The following is a 20,271-nucleotide window of genomic DNA, read 5'->3' on the forward strand; positions in this document are numbered from 1 at the left end:
TCAAGACGATGAGCAACACGAGAACAAGGCGAAAGCAGGAGCCAACGTTTCGACAAGTGGACTTGTCTTTTTGAGTGTTTTTGTTGCGTTTGAGTGTGTCTGTTTGTTTGTTTGTGCGTGTGTGTGTGTGCGTTCGTCAGTTGGTCAGCGGGAGCGAGTGGGCGTGTAAAAGAGGCCGATTGAAAATGCATCAAGGTGGGTGCGAGCGAGTGCAAATGCGTGCTCGTATAAACGAAAATGAACGTTTGCGTGAGAAACAGGAGTCACGCGGGCAGACTCCCTATCCTGTGCGCAAACAGCGCGCATTCCTGCGACTGCAGCGCGACGGAAAAGGCGAGACATATCCATCACCGTTTCAAAGGCGCAGGCATTCATTCGTTAAGCAAACGAGCAAACCATGCCGAACAAACAAGCAAACAAACCAGGCAGACGCGCCATACACGCGAAAAGTCAGGCACTAAAAACATAACGCGGAGGTCTAGGTGAAGCATGGGGGCGAAAGAGCGGAGGCTGCGGCCTCGCACCAGTTTTGTTTTTCCGGTGTCGTCTCACCGCCCCACAAGAGCTTCGGTCTCTCTCTTTCCCCTCTTCGACCTCTGACGAGAAGCACGTGTGCGGCGCGATTTGTGTGTTGGTTTGCGCGTAGGGCCGCGACTCGAGTCGAGAGGGCTAAAATCGCGTGCGACCACCGCTACGCGACAGTTCAGTAGGCGGGCTGCAGCCACGGCTGCAGGTAGCACCTGTTGTTTGTTCGGCAGTGTGACATACGCTCGAGGGCGCGCACACACGCACGCACATGCTCCAAAAGATTATACCCGGCCCGCCGCACAGTGCCTGGATTGCGTTGCGCTATATATATATGATACGGTTGTGGTGTGTTACCTATTTCTGCATCCTGCGCGGATGTTGCTTCATGATCGAGCGTCGGTTCCGCTGCTCGGAATGATGACGGTGGACGCGTTCGTCGAGCAGGACGTTGCTGTTGTTACGGGAACGACGTGAAACGAAGTCTATCGGCGTGTGCGGATTTCGACGACCGAATTATAGCGTTTGTAACTGCGGATCGTCAGCTTCTTTCCGGTTCGTCTACTTTGGTCGTCTGCTTGTGTCCGGTTCGTCTGCTGTCGTCGTGTGCTTCCGTCCGGTTCGTCTGCCACCCGAGAAGCACGTCTTGCTGCTTTCGCCATACGCAAGTAGTCTAAAAAAAAAAGTCGCAGAAAACTTTCATACAACAACCTCTCTAGTCTTGTACATCTTCAAGACGCTGTCACGTGCTCCACATCGTGCATGGGCTTAGCGTGCGATAATCTATACCTGCGTGCACGGTTTTCGACTATCGTCTATAGCTCCTGCTGTTGCTGCTGTCGTCTACTTATGTCCGGTTCGTCTGCTGTCCGGGAAGCTCCTCTTGCAATTACTCCGAGTCGCAGGCAACTTTCATACCACCACATCTCCTTGGGGAATATGGTAACGTCTTTCTGAAACTCTTGTCCTTCTTGAAGACACCGTCGCCAGCTCTGCATCGAATGCGCGCTCTATATCGTATACTCCTGCCATCGAGGGATTTTTCCAGGATGTAGAGACAGGACTGTAACTGCTTTGAGACCAACGGCGCGAGTTTTTGGCATAGGCACATTGGCTTCTTCTATGGCTGGCGACGTTGGAAAGGGACCAGCGATGCGTGCAGTTGTTGATGACGCGACACTGCTCGCAGCAGCTTGTGCTGTCGTCTGCTTGTCGTCTGTCCTAGAATGACAGGAAGTCCTTCTTGTTTTTGCCTTTCCAGTTGTCAGTTTGTGGAGCATCGTATAGGGAAGTTTTAAGCTATGGTTAGTTTTCATTGCCCCCCCCCCCCCCCCTTCCCTCCTCACATCAGCACTGCCTTCATTCCGTAGCATGGTGTCCCGAAGCTCCACTACACTAAATGCCGTGTGTATATGTAATACCTGGAACCAAGTCACGGGGTACAGTGCTTTACGCATCTGCGGCACGCATCAAGGCATTGTCTTCTTTGTTCACGAGTGAGTCTCGAGTTTCGACGCGAGAGGGCATTGCGAGACGCCGGAAGTGTGTTAACGCGTGTCAGGACGTACGAAACGCCAGCCCTGCTACAGCCCATGTGTGAACTTATCTTGCTCGGCTTTGGTTGTTGATAATCAGGAGAGTAGTTTACGACCGCATTAGCGACCTGTTTTCCTCTGAAAGCCGGTTCAGTGTTAACAACCTTAATTTTAAGTCCGGTACGGAAAGAGAAAACATTGTGGAAGCCTGATCTTTACAGCCCGAAGATCTGAAAATTCGGACCCTGTTTATGACTGGGAAACGGATGTTTCTGTTGTTTGTCAAGGTACCACAGCGTCGATCGGGGCTATTCGTATAAACCCTCGTAAGGAAACGATTTGGGTGTTAGGTCGTCCTGCCGTTCGTGATAATGCGTTCGTGATGTGCGCAATGGCCTTATATAACATACAAGCGGCAAACACGGAGGTAGAAGCGTCTGCTCGAAAATCGTCTGTATGAATCGTATGTATATCACCACTGCCTCCGACACTTCTTTTGTTTTCACTTCTATGTGAGACGCACGTAGTCGTAATTTCAGCGAGTCGGCGCTGAATGATTTAGGTGCCTCGAAAATTCCGGTCGTTTCCTGTGAAGTTATTTCAGCATGCGGTGAAAACACAGTCACAAAGGCCATATATTTTTATAACAGACGACACAGCTAGTTGTCATCTGTTCCGCACGACCACCTGGTACAATTTTGTCGTCTGCTGTTTTCGTCTGTCTGACGCACACGTCGGTGAAGCTCGGGAAGCGAGTTTTGAATCCAGGTATTTTCTACTGTGTTTGTGAAATTTTTTTACCGGTGCGCCTGTTTTACAGGCGAGTCGAGTTGGGACGCTGCGGAAACGGTTCGTATGGAAATACCGATGTGAAGTGCGAAGATATGAGTGCAGCATTGTTGTCTGCCATCACTGCAAACGGATATCTCCTTCCGTCCAACGTGTCTTGCGGCTATAGGACAGATAATGTTTGCTGACGCGTTAGGCCTTATCAGTTGCCATTTTTGTCCAGGCGGAGTAGATTCGAGAATAGAAATGGTGCACTTTGACATCTTTGTTGGGCAGAGAACACGAAGACGTCTTAAACGATAACCGTCGATGGAATCCGCGCTTGCAGCCGTTTGACCTGTCAAGTAAACGGTTCTCTTGTCAACGAGTGGCTCGTTTTCAACAATGCGTGGAAATATATGCTTCTGAGGTCTCCGTTTTCCCTCTTATTGCGTTCGTATAAACTTGCTGCTGGTTTCGGTAGCTTTTCATATTCGGCCAAGTAGGAATCAAATTTCTTTTGTCAATTATTTATGCGATCTACTCACGTTTGATGCAGATTAGGACACCTCCACAGCTCAAATCGTGTGGGGCAAAGTGATCCTCTTCTCCATCAGTGTCGTATTCGAATTGGTGTGTCTCCACCTGACAAGAACGACCGACCGACATCCAGAAATTCGAACAAAAGCGTCGCTTCGACGCTCATTGTCTTCAGCACGACCCTTATAAGAGACTGGAGATAGACACCTGCTCAGGTAATCTCTGAGTAACGGCGATACGGTACGTCTGTTTGCGAAGCTGATAACCTCTAAGCCTAAAGAAGACTGAGCTTGCGCATTCAAACGTGTTTACCGTGGCATTTGCAGACACTCCAGCAACGTGTTTTAGCATCAGAGGGGAAGTTTTGCATCTATCTTGAGACGCCGTATGCGCGCATCAACGGTATCCAGCTGTCTTAACGTTACCGTACCACCCGCTTGTTCGAAATGAATTCACAACGGAACGTGTAGCTCGCACGTTTATCACGTGAGCGTTCTTTTGTGTGTGTGTGCTTCTGGAGTCGTCACAGGCACTCTGCGCAAAAGCTTGTGCAGACGAGTCGGCTCGTCAACGTCCTGAAGTTGACGTCTGAGGCCCTTTCGGAAACCTCACTTTCCTCCTTCAGGGAGACAGCAGTGATCCTGAGTCACGTGACGTATCAACAAGCCTTCTCTGGACTCCATACGCTGCGTTCAAACTCGCTATACTGACCAATCGCTCGCTAGCCACTTGTAATCTGCGTTCAATCGTCGCAGAAATGACACGTTGCCACGCTACTGGTCAACTTTCAACGGCGTGTGGTGACGTCAAAGGAAACTTTCAACGAATCATGCACGCGACCGCACCGGACCACGTTTGGTCGCCTATGCATTCTTAAACGTCACGTTGGTTAAGAAGACGGTAAACTTGCAATTGCTGCGCAAGCACGCTGTACTGGAGAGGTTCGGGCGAAGTCCTTCACCGCTAAGCGAACGTCTGCGCTTCGGCGCAAAAAAGTAGAAGAAAGAAAAACTAGGCGTACTCGACCAACTGAAAATTGTTACGTCTGCATGGAGCCGCTGGACGGACGCGAGCAGAGCTATATCTGCCAGAATCCTGCGGAGTACTGATGTCTGCTCTCGGTGCCAGGTGCGCGCTGTCGCCGCAAATTCGTCTGCACAAACACGGACAAAAAAGGGTCGTACCGGGTGCAACCTTCTACTACTGCTAACCTGCCTCGATCCCGGGCGAGTTTGCATAACGCTAAGTGGGCACGTTGTCTCGATACTGCACCACACTCTCCCTTAAAACACAACAACTTCGTCTGTCACGAAGTCGGCAAAGGTCGAAGTCAGCCAACCACAGCCGCCAGCTGTTTCACCTGACGCAGTGAGTGAACGCTTGTCGTCTGCACAGATGCAGCAGATGTAGGAGCAGACGATGCACGAACGAACACACAAAAGAGGCGTTGCATTTTGAGGTGAACGCCGTTATCAGTTGTCCCCCTCCCTTTCCATTCTTATCTTTGTCCCTCTAGAGCTCACTCTGCACTATCGATTTCACAGGTGGAGGAAAAGAACCGGCAAAATACAGCGAGCGATATTTAGTTGTCGAGCCGTCAAGAGCTCGCGTTGTGGTTCCGTGCGTGTGTGCGACAACTTCGGTGACGACCACATGCAGCTGTTACACTAGCAGAAGTAATAACTCCAACAACATCAAAAGAGAGAAAGAGAGAGGGATACCGTCACTAGTAGGCTCTTGTGCAGTACACGTGCTTATTATACTGTTGCAAGACTATGGTGTACGACGGACGAATCGAAGTGCGGTGTCGGATATATGAGCTCAACTTGTGCGAAGTTGTGAAGCATCCGTTCTCGACCACTGACCGCAAACTCGTAACGTTCTGTGGCTGCCTCGGACGTGCAAACATGTTGCGGTGATGTCGTCGGCGTTCATCATTCGTGGTGAAAGTGAAATCAAAAACGCGGTATAAACACCGGAACTTTGACGTATACTGTGCAACTGACTCAGCCAAGCTGCGTACCCCAGACAACAACCGCTGTCGTCTGTCGTAAGGCTATAGCAGAAGACACAGAAGTTCACCGCTACCGAGATGCCAAGCTGTGAGTATTGTTTGTACACATTGTACGTACCTATCTATTTTTTTTCTTCAGCGACCACTGCTTCATATGTCGCTTGAGATAAAATGACAGACTTTGCCGGATAAAATTCGCAGCAGGGACCTAACACATTAAAGAAACTGCGGGATAAATGCAAATGAGCTTCTCAATAATAATTCTGTTTAACTAATTACCTCTTAATTACCAATTTTAGCAAGCGTGTTTGTTAACCATGCTAAACCATGCACTTTGTTGCAAACAAGTTGCTGCGGCATTAATGAACGTTTGAAGTCTGCCGCATGCCCAAAGCCGAGTTATATAAAAGATGCACCGTATGTGGGCGGATCTGCGGATTAATTTAGTTCTGCTAATTTAATCTGCTACGAATTTTTCGGCCAGCAGAAATTTTCCTTTCGTCTGGAACCTCCAAGTTTACTCTAGCAGTTGTATAAAGTCGTCGTTCAATAGCGAGAGAGATTTGATAATTTTTATTGACTCCTGATGTTGGGCCCGAAAATGGAAGTGCGAAGGAGGAGGGCAAGTGGGTGAGCGGTTACGTCACGCCATGCGGCTTTTCTGTTTATTTATTTACTTACTCAGTTATTCTTTTTTTTTTTTTTTGAATTTCACTACTTGTGTTCACTCCGCTGCAGTGGACACTGCGTCGAAGCACTCTAGCATATTAAAGCGAAATGCATGGAAATAATTATAATAATGATGACGATATTTGAAAAATAATAAAAAAAGCATGTGTATATTTGGGAGCACGATAATTGCATGCACATCGCTGGGGACGGAGAGAGATAAGCACTTTATTTATTAAATACAAAATAAAGTTGACAAGCTCAGTTGACCAGGTCTTCGCTGGCGTTATACGCATATATTCCATATTGCTGATATATGATCTGTTTCACCGAGTCGACTTAGTCCAGATATTATTATTATTATTATTATTATTATTATTATTATTATTATTATTATTATTATTATTATTATTATTATTATTATTATTAAGCCTTACCTATTCTGCGGTCCTGATGGGATTCCCTCCGCAATTCTAAAAGCTTACGAAAGTATATTTGCCCCAGTATTGAGATCTATATTTAATAACTCATAGCATACTGCCACTTTGCCTCACATGTGGAAAACTACTCGGCGTCCCTCAAGGGTCAGGATTATATGAACCACTCCTTTCTAAAATTTTTATTAGTGACGTTCTTTCCTCTATTAAGAATTCTTCTTTCCTTCCATATACCGATGACATCAAGATTTTAAAGGAAGTTCATGCTGTAATGGCTGCCGCATACTGCAGTCTGACCTGTTTTCTTTTCCTAAATGGTTCAGACATAATGATCTCACCTTGAATGCTGCCAAGACCAAAGCCACGTCTTTAACTCGCAAAATAGCAAGCATTTTTTTTTTCTTATTCTGTAGATTCTGTACCATTGCGTAAGATTCGTGGGATCAGTGATTTCGGTCTACTTTTAAAAATAATTTACACTTTTATGCTCACACTAACGCGTTGCAATGCCGGGCATGCGCTCTCTGGACTCTGCTTGCAGACTATCGAGGGAATTCAAGTCTCCTACACCATTACGCAAGTTGTACACAACAATCTCCATTCCTCAACTCGAATACGCGTCGGTATAGTCTGCAATGACGTTTCTAGATCCAACACTGACATCGTAGATCGGATCCAGAAAACGTTTCTAAGCATATATCATCACCGCTTTGCTGCCACCGACAGTGGACCTTGTTCTATAGCACTGTTGGATTATCGTCACTGCCCTTACTTCGTTGCCGACGTAATCACGCTGACCCTTCTGTTTCTTTCAAACTCCTTCGCGGTGTCCTCACCTGCCCCGAACTCCCCAGTTGTATCATGTTTCGTATTCCGCGCAAGAATACCAGAGAACGCAGACCTTTCCATGTTGCTGCCTGTCACCATCAATTAACACTCAACCGTCCACAGAATAGAGAATATTTTTAACGCCCATGCACTTTCATGACCTTGATATTTTTCACAACTCGCTGTCATTATTCTGTTCTGAGCTTTGCGTTGTCGTCTCTTAGTTTCACATGTTGTTCAACTCTCTTCTCCTTTTTCTTACGTATGCATTTTGCGCCTACGGTTACATGCATGCACACCGTTCTTTTCAAGATTGATATTTTTTATTCATTGTTTTTTTTTTTACTGATATTCCCCTGCTGTATTTCTTTTTCTATGTATACGTGCGCCAGCACTTAGACCTCATGGTTGTTCATGGGCACGATAAATAAATCATCATCATCATCATCATCATAATCATTATTATTATTATTATTATTATTATTATTATTATTATTATTATTATTATTATTATTATTATTATTTGGGTTGCTGCTGCTGCTATATTGTCATTAATTATTTCGTATGAAAGCATTTGGTTTGAAATGGGTGCTGTGGCTGATGGTGGGCATTGCCATAGCAACTCCTTCAGTCGGCGCTTGCACATTTCTGCACGCCAAGAGTGTACGCGTCGAAATAAAAACAAGAGCGCCGATGAAAGTAATTATATTTAAAGTGCGTAGCATACTTTCAGAGACACTCCTGAATGGACCTGCGCTGCAAGTTTGAGTATTACTCGTAAAATGTTTTAGTACAACGAGCTGACAGCTAGGTAGACGGCTGGACGTTTGCTCATGATGCCAGTTCGTCGCGCACTGGGTTGACTACTTGCTAATGTTTTATTTTCATATTTTTTTGTACATGCGGGCCCAATACATTAAATAACAGTTTTGTGCTTCGCGTCCTTGAGGAGCGAGGCCGTGATAGACTTAGGGTGCGATATGAAGAGGCTGGAAGGTGTTGATGTCCGAGCGTAAACTTTTTTTTTTTTTTTGACTACGCTGCTCCAACTGTGAGTACTTTCATCTGTATACTTATCGATGGCCTGATTGCCTTCCGCTGTCGATTGCTTTGTACTTGGGGACGCAACGATGATATGCATACGCGTATATATAGCATGGCAAAGTTCAAGCGAGTTTCGAGAGCCCTCTTATCGCCTCGTCACGTTGAATGACCCGCCGTACTTCGAACTAAACGAATCACGACAGTGCCACCTTTTCTTTCTTTTTTTTTTTTTTTTTTTTTAAGTTAGCGTAGCCTAAGTATAATCTCCGCCCGAAGCAGAGAAAAAAACGGACATAAACCGGAACAGGAACGCAGACAGACTTAGAGGTGTGCGAATTGTACTTCTTGGGACCGAATCGAATGGGGTCAGATTAAGTGAATCGAATCGGATCGAGAAGTGGCGAAAGTGAAATCGAATCGAATATTGAATATTAAAAAAAAGAATAGTTTCCGAATAATGTACGGCCTTCTCGTCGTTAATATCAAACAATTTTCGCATCTTGTTATTCACGATCTTAGAAAGCTTCTATTATTACAGTGCACAATATATGAAGCGTGCTTTATTAAAAGCCCAAAGAGAGCTTTACTGCAAAAACTAAGCAGTTACCACTTTATTTTTTTTTTAAATTTTGAGCCGGAACCGCAGCGTACCATTGGTACGTCAGTGTGAGGACATTTATTTCAAAGTATTTTTCTTCATATTTGGCTGTTGTAACTCGGTAAAAGTTCTCTAAACTTGCTGTGATCAGTCTTTGGCTCCTTTAGAATACAATGTAGACCATCTTTGCCAAGAAAAATAATTAATTAGGCCCTAGCGGCTCCATTAGAATATAACGTACACCATCTTTATCAACAAAAAATAGCTAGGCCCTAGCGGCTCCATAATAAATAAATAAATAAATAAATAAATAAATAAATAAATAAATAAATAAATAAATAAATAAATAAATAAATAAATAAATAAATTGGCCTAGTTACGTGCGCACCGCGACTGCACTGTGCCAAGGACGACGCAATATGCTGCAAGTATTGCATTGACCTGTTGAAATGACCTAATTGGTGAACCTAATTAGTCGGAATTAATCTCATTGGGCGAAACTAATGTATTAGTAATGAATCTTATTGATCTTTTATCAACCTCATCACATCTTCATTATACTCACTATACAGGGTGTCCCAGCTATCACGCAGCACGATTTAAGAAAAGAGGAACGGCGTTACGCGAAGCAAACCTGGTGCGTATTGTTTCCGGCACAGTGTAGTAGCCGCCAGTAAATTTTTCGTTACTGAGATATGATTAATTAATTGTAATTAATTATCCAACTCGAGAAGTACTGTCCTAATTATCAAAGTGTCAATGAGAAAGTTATAGAGCAACATGAAAAACTCCCGATACAGCTTTCTGTTGCTCAATACGTGCTACATAAAAGCGTTTTTCCGAGCGTGAAAGAAGCCCGCGAATACACGCAGAATTGCCGCGCGACTGGCCGCTCGAGGCACTTTGCGTGTATTCGCGGGCTTCTTTCACGCTCGGAAAAACGCTTTTATGTAGCACGTATTGAGCAACAGAAAGCTGTATCGGGAGTTTTTCATGTTGCTCTATAACTTTCTCATTGACACTTTGATAATTAGGACAGTACTTCTCGAGTTGGATAATTAATTACAATTAATTAATCATATCTCAGTAACGAAAAATTTACTGGCGGCTACTACACTGTGCCGGAAACAATACGCACCAGGTTTGCTTCGCGTAACACCGTTCCTCTTCTTTTAAATCGTGCTGCGTGATAGCTGGGACATACTGTATATAGTCATAATCATAAATTTCGGCAGTCAGTCGCAGACGCAGTCGTAAACATTCTCATATACAGGGTGTTTAATTTTATCTGCAGCAAATCTAAACGCCTAATCCAATAATTAACATAATTACGCTAATTAACTTTTTAATTAATTATTTTACGGCACATCTTTGAATGTACGAATTATAGCCGCTGGGTTCACAAGGCGTATCCACTTGGAACGAAATCTTAGGACGGAACCAGTTTCGATATATTAATTTTCAAACTGTCCGACGAAATACATGGGCGTTCCAGTTAACGTTGTGCGTCAATGCATAAAGCAGCGTTTTCCTCAAAAAGTTAACTGGTATAATAATAATAATAATAATAATAATAATAATAATAATAATAATAATAATAATAATAATAATAATAATAATAATAATAATAATAATAATAATAATAATAATAATAAAAGCTTGTTCTAGCTCACATGATATTCGATCAATGTCACACCACCGAGCAGTCTGGAAAATCTTTCGCTGTCGCTGTGTTAAAAGTCAACTTATATAGTTCGCTTGCGAACTCCATTGTTCCGAGTACACACGACCCTTCGTCTATTGTCACATCACGTTGAACCCTTCGAAGTGTTACTGATATACATACTTATCGCTGTATCGAGGAGACATATTGAGTACGCGCAGGCTATTGACGCAGAGGCCATGCGCGTCCCCGCGTTCCAGACGTGCGCTGAATCAGACGACGATTCTTCTTGCTCGCCAGACGAAGAATATTTTACGGAAGCGTTTAGGTGCCGCCATCTTGGGCTGTTAACGATGCTGCTCTCCGTCTTTAACAACGAAGTCTACGTTACTATAACAGTCGATTCGTAAGCATGAAAATAGTTGGATAAATGCTTTCAGCGTTTCGTGTTCATGTTGCGTGCGCATCACTTCTCATAAAACTTTGAAATTGTTTGCGTTACAGCCCAAGATGGCGGCGCCCATGAATCGAATATAAAATCGTCTTAAAAGGAATCACTATAGCGAAAGCGAGTCAACAAAAAGTTACAGCGTGGCAAGTGATCTCAGCACGGCAGACGTCTCGACGTGGCCGAGAAAGAAACGCTCGGTATTATTAGTTATTTCATTACGATCGCAAAATAAGCACAGAGCGGACAGACGCGACCGGCGTGCTACGCGAGTTGAAGTTTGCAGATGGTGGCGTGTGATTTAAAAGAGTCCCGCGTCTTAATTGCCTTCGTGTGGGCCGAGTGGAACAAACGCGAGGCGGCTTTCGGTGGGGGGGTGTTTTTGTCGCTATGCAAACGGCTCCACCAGTTGTTACGTTCTCTCGTCCTGAATTCCGGTAGCTTGACGCGGGTGAACGCTACAGAAGTAAAATAGAGAGAGTGAGTGAGGCGGGCGACTATATACTGTAAAATAATTTTCGTTGTAAGGGTGCGCGTTAGAGACAAATTTGCACCCTTAATTAATTTCAAGGGTGTAAATTATTTTTCAGTGTAAAGTGTAAAAAAAATGTGACACGCTTATTCTGTAAGGTTGTACAATTTTTTTGATTGTACACTACAGTGAGCTCAAACCGCAGCTGCGATTAGAGAAGCCGTAGATAAAATATCACCGCTCATGCACCCCGTACAGATGGTAAAACAGCGAAGCTGAAATGTGCGGCCCCGGTATGAGCCACACGCGATTTCTTTCTTTCTTTCTTTCTTTCTTTCTTTCTTTCTTTCTTTCTTTCTTTCTTTCTTTCTTTCTTTCTTTCTTTCTTTCTTTCTTTCTTTCTTTCTTTCTTTCTTTCTTCTCCCTGGCTCACGGAGAAAGAACAATTCTTTCTCCGTGCCCTGGCTCATACCCGCATATCCAATGCGGGTATGCGCCACACGTGATTTTATTATCGTTATTCGTGACGTAACTGACGAGCATGTCATGTTATTGATGCCATGACCTGTCAGTCATGTTATTCATACATGCGTACCCTTCCATGCCAATAAGCGTGTCACAGTCGGTGAGACCTCGTCGTTTTTAAAGAAACCGTCGAAAATCTGAAAGTACAAAAAAAAAAAAAAAAGAAACAAAGAAGCACGAGGTTTACAAACCGCTAACCTTGTACCAAAAATGAACATCGCAGTTCTGTACATTGCGTCTGTTGGAGCATGTGTAGCGGGAAAAATTTGATGTATGACTTTAACACCTCACGTGACACTGTTACGATGTTTACGAGGGTTTTGGAAAGGTCCTACTTAGTAATCAGTGGTACATATCAGAGCGGCGTATATAATTAATACATCACTTTTGTCCACTTTAGATGTTTCAATGAGTTCAGTTGCAGAATTTATATCGCCTTTTATTCCTGATTTAAGGAATGGCAACTTTGATACTCGCGAGTTTTTTTTGCAATATTCAATAATTTTTCTAAGGAAATTCATGACCTAAACAAGAAATAAGCTTCCTATAGTCGCTAGTGTTATTACTTTAACCTTTAAATACAACAAGCCTTTACGAAGTCGGTGCAACTGGACAACGAATATAACTATTTCCTCGTTCCCAGGCACTTAGGAGCGCTTGAGGTATAAGTGTCCCTTTTAAGTGCAGTTCTTAGTAGAGCGTTCTCTAAAGTAGCACTGACACATTTTCTTTTCCACCGAAAAACACAGCACGTGACTCTGAAGTGAAACACGCAGGAAGTTTAAATCACGCAAGGCCTAGCTACATGATATGACTACTTCGTCGACTCCGAAGCGCCATTCGCTGTGGTTGGATGAAAAGAGAGAGAGAGAGAGAAAAAAAAGACTGCCGTATTGCGACAACCACATGTGGGCGTCTAACAGCAAACGTGGGCGCCGGTTTTTAATTTACGTTTCGCCGAGCATCGAAGCCGAGCGAGACACACGCGCGAAGTGCTGGGAGGCTCGGCCTTGCTTTTAAGAGGACAGCTCAATTAAAATGTTAAGTTAGACTGCTGAAAACGAAAGGACGGTGCGCGGCGCCACCTTGGGGCTCCTAAAATAAACAGGCATTCGTGACAGCATACAGAGTGTGGAAACATGTGTAACATCGCGTTTGACGTCGTACACGTATACGTTGCCAGAATGATGTTGCACGTGACGTCGTACAAACGTGCATGTGCAGCCATTTATGACGTCTTATCGAGGAATACTCAGTGTTGGACATTCTTTCCATTCTTTCCATAAACCATTCTTTCCACCATAAAGCGAACGCTGCGGGAGCTCCGACAACGCATTTAACCAATCTCTTCTGGTCGGCTGGATTTCGCAAGACAATTATGTCTCCCTACTTCTGCCCAAAACATGCACAAGCTATCAATGACGTCATCAGAAGCCCACATTTTTTTCTTGCGTTAGATTACTTAATATTTACTTTTCCAATCGCATTCGCAATAACTGACTCACAAATTTGGCTTTGATATCGATGTCGCTCAGCAACCATTTCTCGTTTTCTTTGCGAGACACATGCAGGGGGCGAAATGAAAAGCAGGCGAGTGTTAATCTGCCTCCTAGCTGCTGAAAAACGTGGACGGCTGCGAACGTGTAGAACACTGGTTCGTTGTCGGTTACGTACAGCGTGCGCCACAACTAAATAGAACACCTCAGCCATGCACGCGTCTCACCGGCAGTCAGTTTGTCTATAGATTTCAGTTCTGTTACTGTAATCTTCCAGGAAATAATGGTATTCCATGTCAGGATGGAGACACTGGACTTGACAAGTGAGCCCGCCACGGATTTGCCCAGTTTTCTCTCCTTTTCACGATTAATGATGATGATCAACTAGAATATCGGCTAGCCGATATTCTAGTTGACATTAAGCGCAAGAAATGGAGCTGGGCAGGCCATGTAATGCGTAGGATGTATAACCGGTGGACCATTAGGGTTACAGAATGGATACCAAGAGAAGGGAAGCGCAGCCGAGGTCGGCAGAAAACCAGATGGGATGATGAAGTTAGGAAATTTGCAGGCGCAAGTTGGAATACGCTAGCGCAAGACAGGGGTAATTGGAGATCGCAGGGAGAAGCCTTCGTCCTGCAGTGGACATAAAATATAGGCTGATGATGATGATGATCACGATGATCCTCTGTACAAATGGCACATACCCACCGTGAGTAAAGGCGCCAAGAAGTAAATGGGCGGTTTGGAGGAAATGGATGAAACGAAGATGCTTATTCTTCGTCTTCGTTTCGTTCATGTGTAGTGTCGTGGAGTCCTTGCTTTATATCATGCTCCGAGTCCCATACATCGCATCTCGTTGTTGCCTTTATAGTAAAGCTAGTTTTACCATGACCTTACGCACTCACCGACAACAAAACAGCACAGTAAAAAATTGTTTGCACCTTTTGGTGACGGTTTGTACCATGGCCAACACTCTTACCCTTGCGGGGTAAGGTAGAATCGTTCATTGCGACAAATCAAGTTTTCTTTTTCTGGTGCAATTTCTTTTGCCAAGTAAACATGTCACCTAAACAGACGCCACGAAAACTGCGTGAAATAAACCTTCATAGCTTTTACTTCTAAAATATCGCGTCAGATATTTCGATGCGCACGAGTTGGTCATGATTATTACGCGGTTTTCAACTACGGCTTCTATCATCGAATGCGTAGTGAAGACCTCGCTGTCACGTACAGCAAAACCTTTTTTGCAGTTTTAGAAATAAGCGTGTTAGCCGTGGGACAGAGGGGCGCGAAAAAGTCAGAGCCCTTCCTCCTTGAGAAGAGGGAAGTCCAGCGAAGCTGGCGCTCTGGTGGGATTTGCTATGTTGTAGTTTAGCTTTATTGGGGATTAGCTATGTTGAATTTGGCTACAGAATGATAAACCGATCCCTTCGCTACGTACTCGGGAAAGAGACTTCGGTGCCGGCTCCGACTAGCACAATGGGGTATTTTTTAACACTTAGACGATGGCTATACAATGCCCGGCGTTGAAAGAACTGGCTCGGCGTTCCACGGACGAGGGCGTTCCTATAGCACGTTACTCACGCTTTTTCTACGACGTTCCCAGACAATAGTCCTCGAACAAAGCTCCGTATATGCCTCTGGGGGCCCTTAGGGCATCTAAATAAATAAAAATAAACAAATATACAACCAACGCTAGGGCGGACTTTTCTCACACCCCACTCCTTCGTTGACGTACTTTTTCCTACACCGCCATTGGTTGGCGCAGCTGACGCTCTCCCCCTGCAACGCGAGTATTGGACGGCGCGACTTACAACCCCCCTCCCGTTCTCCTCTTCATCTGCACCCTCTCACAGCGTACGTGACATGGTTGAGCTCTTTTCCTCTCCTCTCCCGCTAGGTCACGTGACTTTTCTACACGTGGACACGATCTCCTGGTACCTAGCCTTTAACAGCTTCACTGTAAAAAGGATGCATTAAATTACTTCGCTTTGATTAACACTTAGACAATCTTTTTTTTTTTCGATCAATAAACGTTTATTCGTTTCGGTGCATGGACGAGACATCGCCTTCCACCGGCCTACAGGATCTGTAGATGCAGTTCCACACATCCCTCGGGGAAGGTCGGCGTCTCAGTCCCGCTCTACGGATTTATCCTGGTGTTGGACCGCGCTTTCGAACGCGTAGCGGGTCGAACGATATGGAGGAACACGTCGCCCCGATCATGGACGACAAAGACGAACGGGGCGACGAGTAGAGATATAGTGGAGGCACACTCAATTATTAGGCCTCCGCTGTGCAAGGTTGAAGGATGGTGCCACGACTGGCCCCGCCGTGAAGAACAGGTACGGTTCCAGGGCGACCCCCCGTCCGTTGATGGAAGACCCGTACCTGGCCACGTCGAACGGGGTCAGCTCTCTGGACTGTGCGCAGGACGCGTGGCGCGGAAGGTGGTAGAGAGGCGACGCCTTGCGGTCGACACTGGCACCCGAGTCATCGCTGACCCCGGCCCGCCATGTTGGCCCTTGTTCCAGCAGGCCGCGTCAAGGTGGCTTCGCCGTGGGGCTTGGCGGGCGCGTCGATGCTTCGTCTGCCAACGATGTTGCTGCTGCTGTTGTCGTGGCGTCTCGCTCGGCCAGCGGTGGCCGGGGTGATCTTGTGGGCGTAGTTCATCAGCGGTGCGTTACACGAGGCGTCCCCGTTTCGGTTAGGAGGTGCTGCAGTGCGGCGTTCCGAGGATATGGCAGAGATTGGTTGTTCTCTCTGGAACGAAGATGATGACCATGACGATGGTGATTTCCTCCAGAAGTGGCACGAACACGCTGCGGGGGATACAGACGAATAATCGCGTGGTGATACGGGAACAATAATAAGGTAAGTAAAACACAATAGAAACCGATCATAGATCAAATAAATGAATGCCTTATGTATAGAGTACAGACTGAATGCTCGAAAGACTTGCGCTTTTCTCGACCCTTCTTCCGTTTCAGTACGTAGACGCACGTGACGTTTCTTCGGCTCGTGATTTGGCCAGAAGGTCAAAGGACTGATGCTGTGACTTTCATGCGGCTGTTGCCAGACTATAATGCTTGAGTTATCGCTCCGTCTCGCCCTTTCTGTCAAGTGCACGTTCAAGTGCTTTTTCTGTAAACCTCTGTGTATTTTTATAGCTTAAGCGGTCACGCGCTGCCGTGATGTGGCCGTGTAACCTGTTACGAGCACTCCTGGCGTCTGCCTTTAGCAACCGCATTGGGAATGCATGAAATGTACACGCCAGAACTGCCTAATACCCGTGTTATTTAATTTTATGTTGACTACGCTTTGTAGCAACGTGTAAACACACTATGCAGCATTTCCTTTCTCCCCCACGGGTACACTGGAAAATAATGTACGCCCTTAAAAGTGCATAAGGGTGTAAATCGGTCTATAACTCTTACCCTTACAGTTTTTTTTTATTGGTGTAGGAGGGGGGGGGGGGGGGGTCATGGACGGATTTACGAGTTAGCTAAAAAATTCATGAACCATTCCACTCTGTGAAGGTCGATGACCAGCGACGCTGTTTGGCACACTACTTGCGTCGTCTTGCATGGAACGATCTTCATCGGTGTTTCCCGCCCGCCGCCGCCCATTGCATTCTCGCATCTGTTCTCGCCGTCGCTCTTCGCAGGCGGCCTACTCCTCGGCAGTGCGCACTGTACGCGACTTCCCCATTACGACGAGAGAAGTGAAATTCAAAATGGAGAACGGCAGCTTGACTTGCCGACAACGCACGACGGTGCCGCCGCCCTGGAAGAGCGGACGAAAACAAGGCACGCACGGGCTTGGAACGATGACATTGGGAGGGCGATGTGAGCGTAGACATGGCCAATGCGTTCCGCACAGCGGCAAATCCTTGAGAAACATTTATTATCTACCAGAGAGGCTACTGATGTTGAAAATGGTGCCTATTGATAACCAATTTACTCAAAATGCATATCGAAGTGATGAGACGTATAATGTTTCGCTTAAAATGAAGCGATATTACATTGATTTCGGGACCTGAGTTTTTGCATAAGGATTTGAAAAATGCAAGGAAGCCTTGCCATACACAACTTCGATGTAAACGAGTGGGTGACGTACTGCGGAACCCTATCAGGGACAACAACCAGTACGTGGCGAATACCACGGATCATGGTAGACCTGATGAGCACACGTACTGAGAATAACAAGAAGCTCCAGATTATAGCAGACTACAAGGGTACAGAAAGAGAACTTGTCGGCGTCCTTCAGAACAAATACGTACGACCCTCACCGGCGACGGCATCGCCCTACGCGACGAGACAATGCGCGGGCGAGTCTAAACATAAATTAGACGAAGAAATAAGGAACGCGGGAGTGTACGAGGCGGCACCGGGCCCAGACTCGATCACTGATTGAATGATTGGAAACATGGATTCGGCAGCCGTAGCAATAATTACAAATATTTCCAATAGCGTGTACGGGAGACAACCCACGAATGGAAATTGGCTAAAACAATCATAATCCCCAAACCAAAAAGAAAAAAAAAAGAATCCCTCATTAAATTTTTCCGCTGTGAACACGTACTTAGACACACATTTTTTTTTTCGATCAATAAACATTTATTAGTCCCTAAGCCTGGGAGAGTTATCGTATCACATCGGCCTACGGGATCTGTAGGCGCAGTCCCGAACAGCCCTCGAGGAAGGTGGGCGCCTCCGTCCCGGACGACGGAATCGTCCTGGTGCTCGACCACGCTATCGAACGCGTAGCGGGTCGAACGATATGGGACGAACACGTCGCCCCGATCATGGAGGAGAAAGACGAACGGGGCGACGAATAGAGATATAGTGGAGGCCCACTGAACTATTAGGCCTCCGCTGTGGCTGGTTGAAGCATGGTGCCACGACTGGCCCCGGCGCAAAGGACAGGTACGGTTCCAGTGCGACCCCCCGTCCGTTGATGGAAGACCCGTACCTGGCCACGTCGAACGGGGTCAGCTCTCTGGACTGCGCGCAGGACGCGTGGCGCGGAAGGTGGTAGAGAGGCGACGCCTTGCGGTCGACGCTGGCGTCCGAGTCGTCGCTGACCCCGGCCCGCCATGTTGGCCCTTGTTCCAGTAGGCCTCGTCTGGGTGGCTTCGCCGTTGGGCTTGGCGGGCGCGTCGATGCTGCGTCTGCCAACGATGTTGCTGCTGCTGTTGTCGTGGCGTCTCGCTCGGCCAGCGGTGGCTGGGGTGATCTTGTGGGCGTAGTTCATCAGCGGTGCGTTACACGAGGCGTCCCCGTTTCGGTTAGGAGGTGCTGCAGTGCGGCGTTCCGAGGAGATTGCAGAGATTGGCCGATCTCTCTGGAACGAAAATGATGACCATGACGATGGTGATTTCCTCCAGAAGTGGCACGAACCAACTGCGGGGGGTAAAGACGAAGAATCGCGTGGTGTTACGAGAACAAAAAGATAATTGTGAAAGAAACTGGTCATAAATGAAATAAAGGAACGCCTTATATATCGAGAAGAGACCGAATGCTCGAAAGACTTGGGCTGTTCTCCTTCTTCCGTTTCATTATACGTAGACGCACGTGACGCCTCTTCGGCTCGTGATTGGGGCAGAAGGTCGAAACACCGACTCTGCGACTTTCGTGCGACTGTTGCCAGGCTATACTGCTTGAGTTCTCGTTCCGACTCGCCCTTTCTCACAGGTAATTTTTTCTAGGAGGCTCTATGTCTTTTTACACCTTAATCGGTCACGGGCTCCGTGATGTTGCCGTATAGCCTGTTATGCGCATTTCTGGCATCTACCTTGAGCAACCGCATTAGGAAAGCATTAAACTTACTCGCCAGAACGGCCCAATACCCGTGTTATACAAGTTTATGTTGACTACGCCGTGTAGCAACGTGTAACCACACTACGCAGCATTTCCTCCTTCCCGCACGGCTACACTCTTAAAAAGTTTGCACCCCTTTGGGGCTTATCTTGTCCCACAGCAATGATCATCATCTGCCTGACTTGCGTCTCCGTTCTTGAAAATTCTGCGCTCGCTTTTTCCTGGCGAGAATGCTATGTCACGCTGACTACGCGCACGTCTTTCGTGGCCGTGAAGTACCGGGAGTGAAGAAAGGAGGCGCGCAATACAGATTGATACTATTGTTGAGCGACAAGGCGAGCCACAAAGGGTGCAGACTTTATTAACGCTGTACACTGTAAAATAATGTAAACCCTTAAAAGTGATTAAGGGTGTAAATCTGCCTATATAAAAATATTTAAGGGCGAGAGTTATAGAGCTATATTAGGGTTGGATCTCAAGAAAGCATTCGACAAAGCAGCACATTCGGCCATACTCAGTCAGGTCAGCCACCTAAACCTAGGAGAAAGGGCGTACAATTACATCCGAGACTTCCTAACGAATAGGAAGGCTACCCTCACGATGGGGGAACTCAAGTCAGAGGTGAGGGACATGGGCAGTTCGGGTACGCCTCAGGGCTCCGTGATATCGCCCATGCTCTTTAACCTCATTATGATCACCTAGCATTTACAGCAGTAGCAATTAATACAAAGCAGGAAAGCGTACGCACGTGTTCAATCAAAACCAGTGTATCTGAGTTTGCGGAGAAGGTTGACATCACTCTGGCTATCGCTTCTCCCAAATATAGATACATTATTAGCGACTCTCAATCGGCTATACGAAATTATGCCAGAGGACGGATATCA

General features: G+C 46.2%; 1 protein-coding gene across 3 annotated transcripts in view; it reads left to right on the top strand.

Moving 5' to 3' along the window:
* The first annotated feature begins 377 nt into the window (after positions 1-377).
* The window catches only part of LOC119453215 (UDP-GlcNAc:betaGal beta-1,3-N-acetylglucosaminyltransferase 7), a 78,060-nt gene continuing 58,166 nt past the window's right edge, over positions 378-20,271 (top strand). The window contains exons 1-2 of one of the 3 annotated variants that reach the window (XM_049667641.1): positions 505-4,827; positions 4,913-5,470. In XM_049667641.1, coding sequence (XP_049523598.1) covers positions 5,461-5,470 — 10 coding nt within the window. In that variant the 5' untranslated portion in view covers positions 505-4,827; positions 4,913-5,460. Of the gene's footprint in view, positions 5,471-20,271 lie in introns of all 3 variants that reach the window. The other 2 variants (XM_049667642.1, XM_037715240.2) reach the window with 2 other exon arrangements.

This window comes from Dermacentor silvarum, chromosome 5 (genome assembly GCF_013339745.2).
Source record: "Dermacentor silvarum isolate Dsil-2018 chromosome 5, BIME_Dsil_1.4, whole genome shotgun sequence".
Classification (NCBI taxonomy): Eukaryota; Metazoa; Arthropoda; class Arachnida; order Ixodida; family Ixodidae; genus Dermacentor; species Dermacentor silvarum.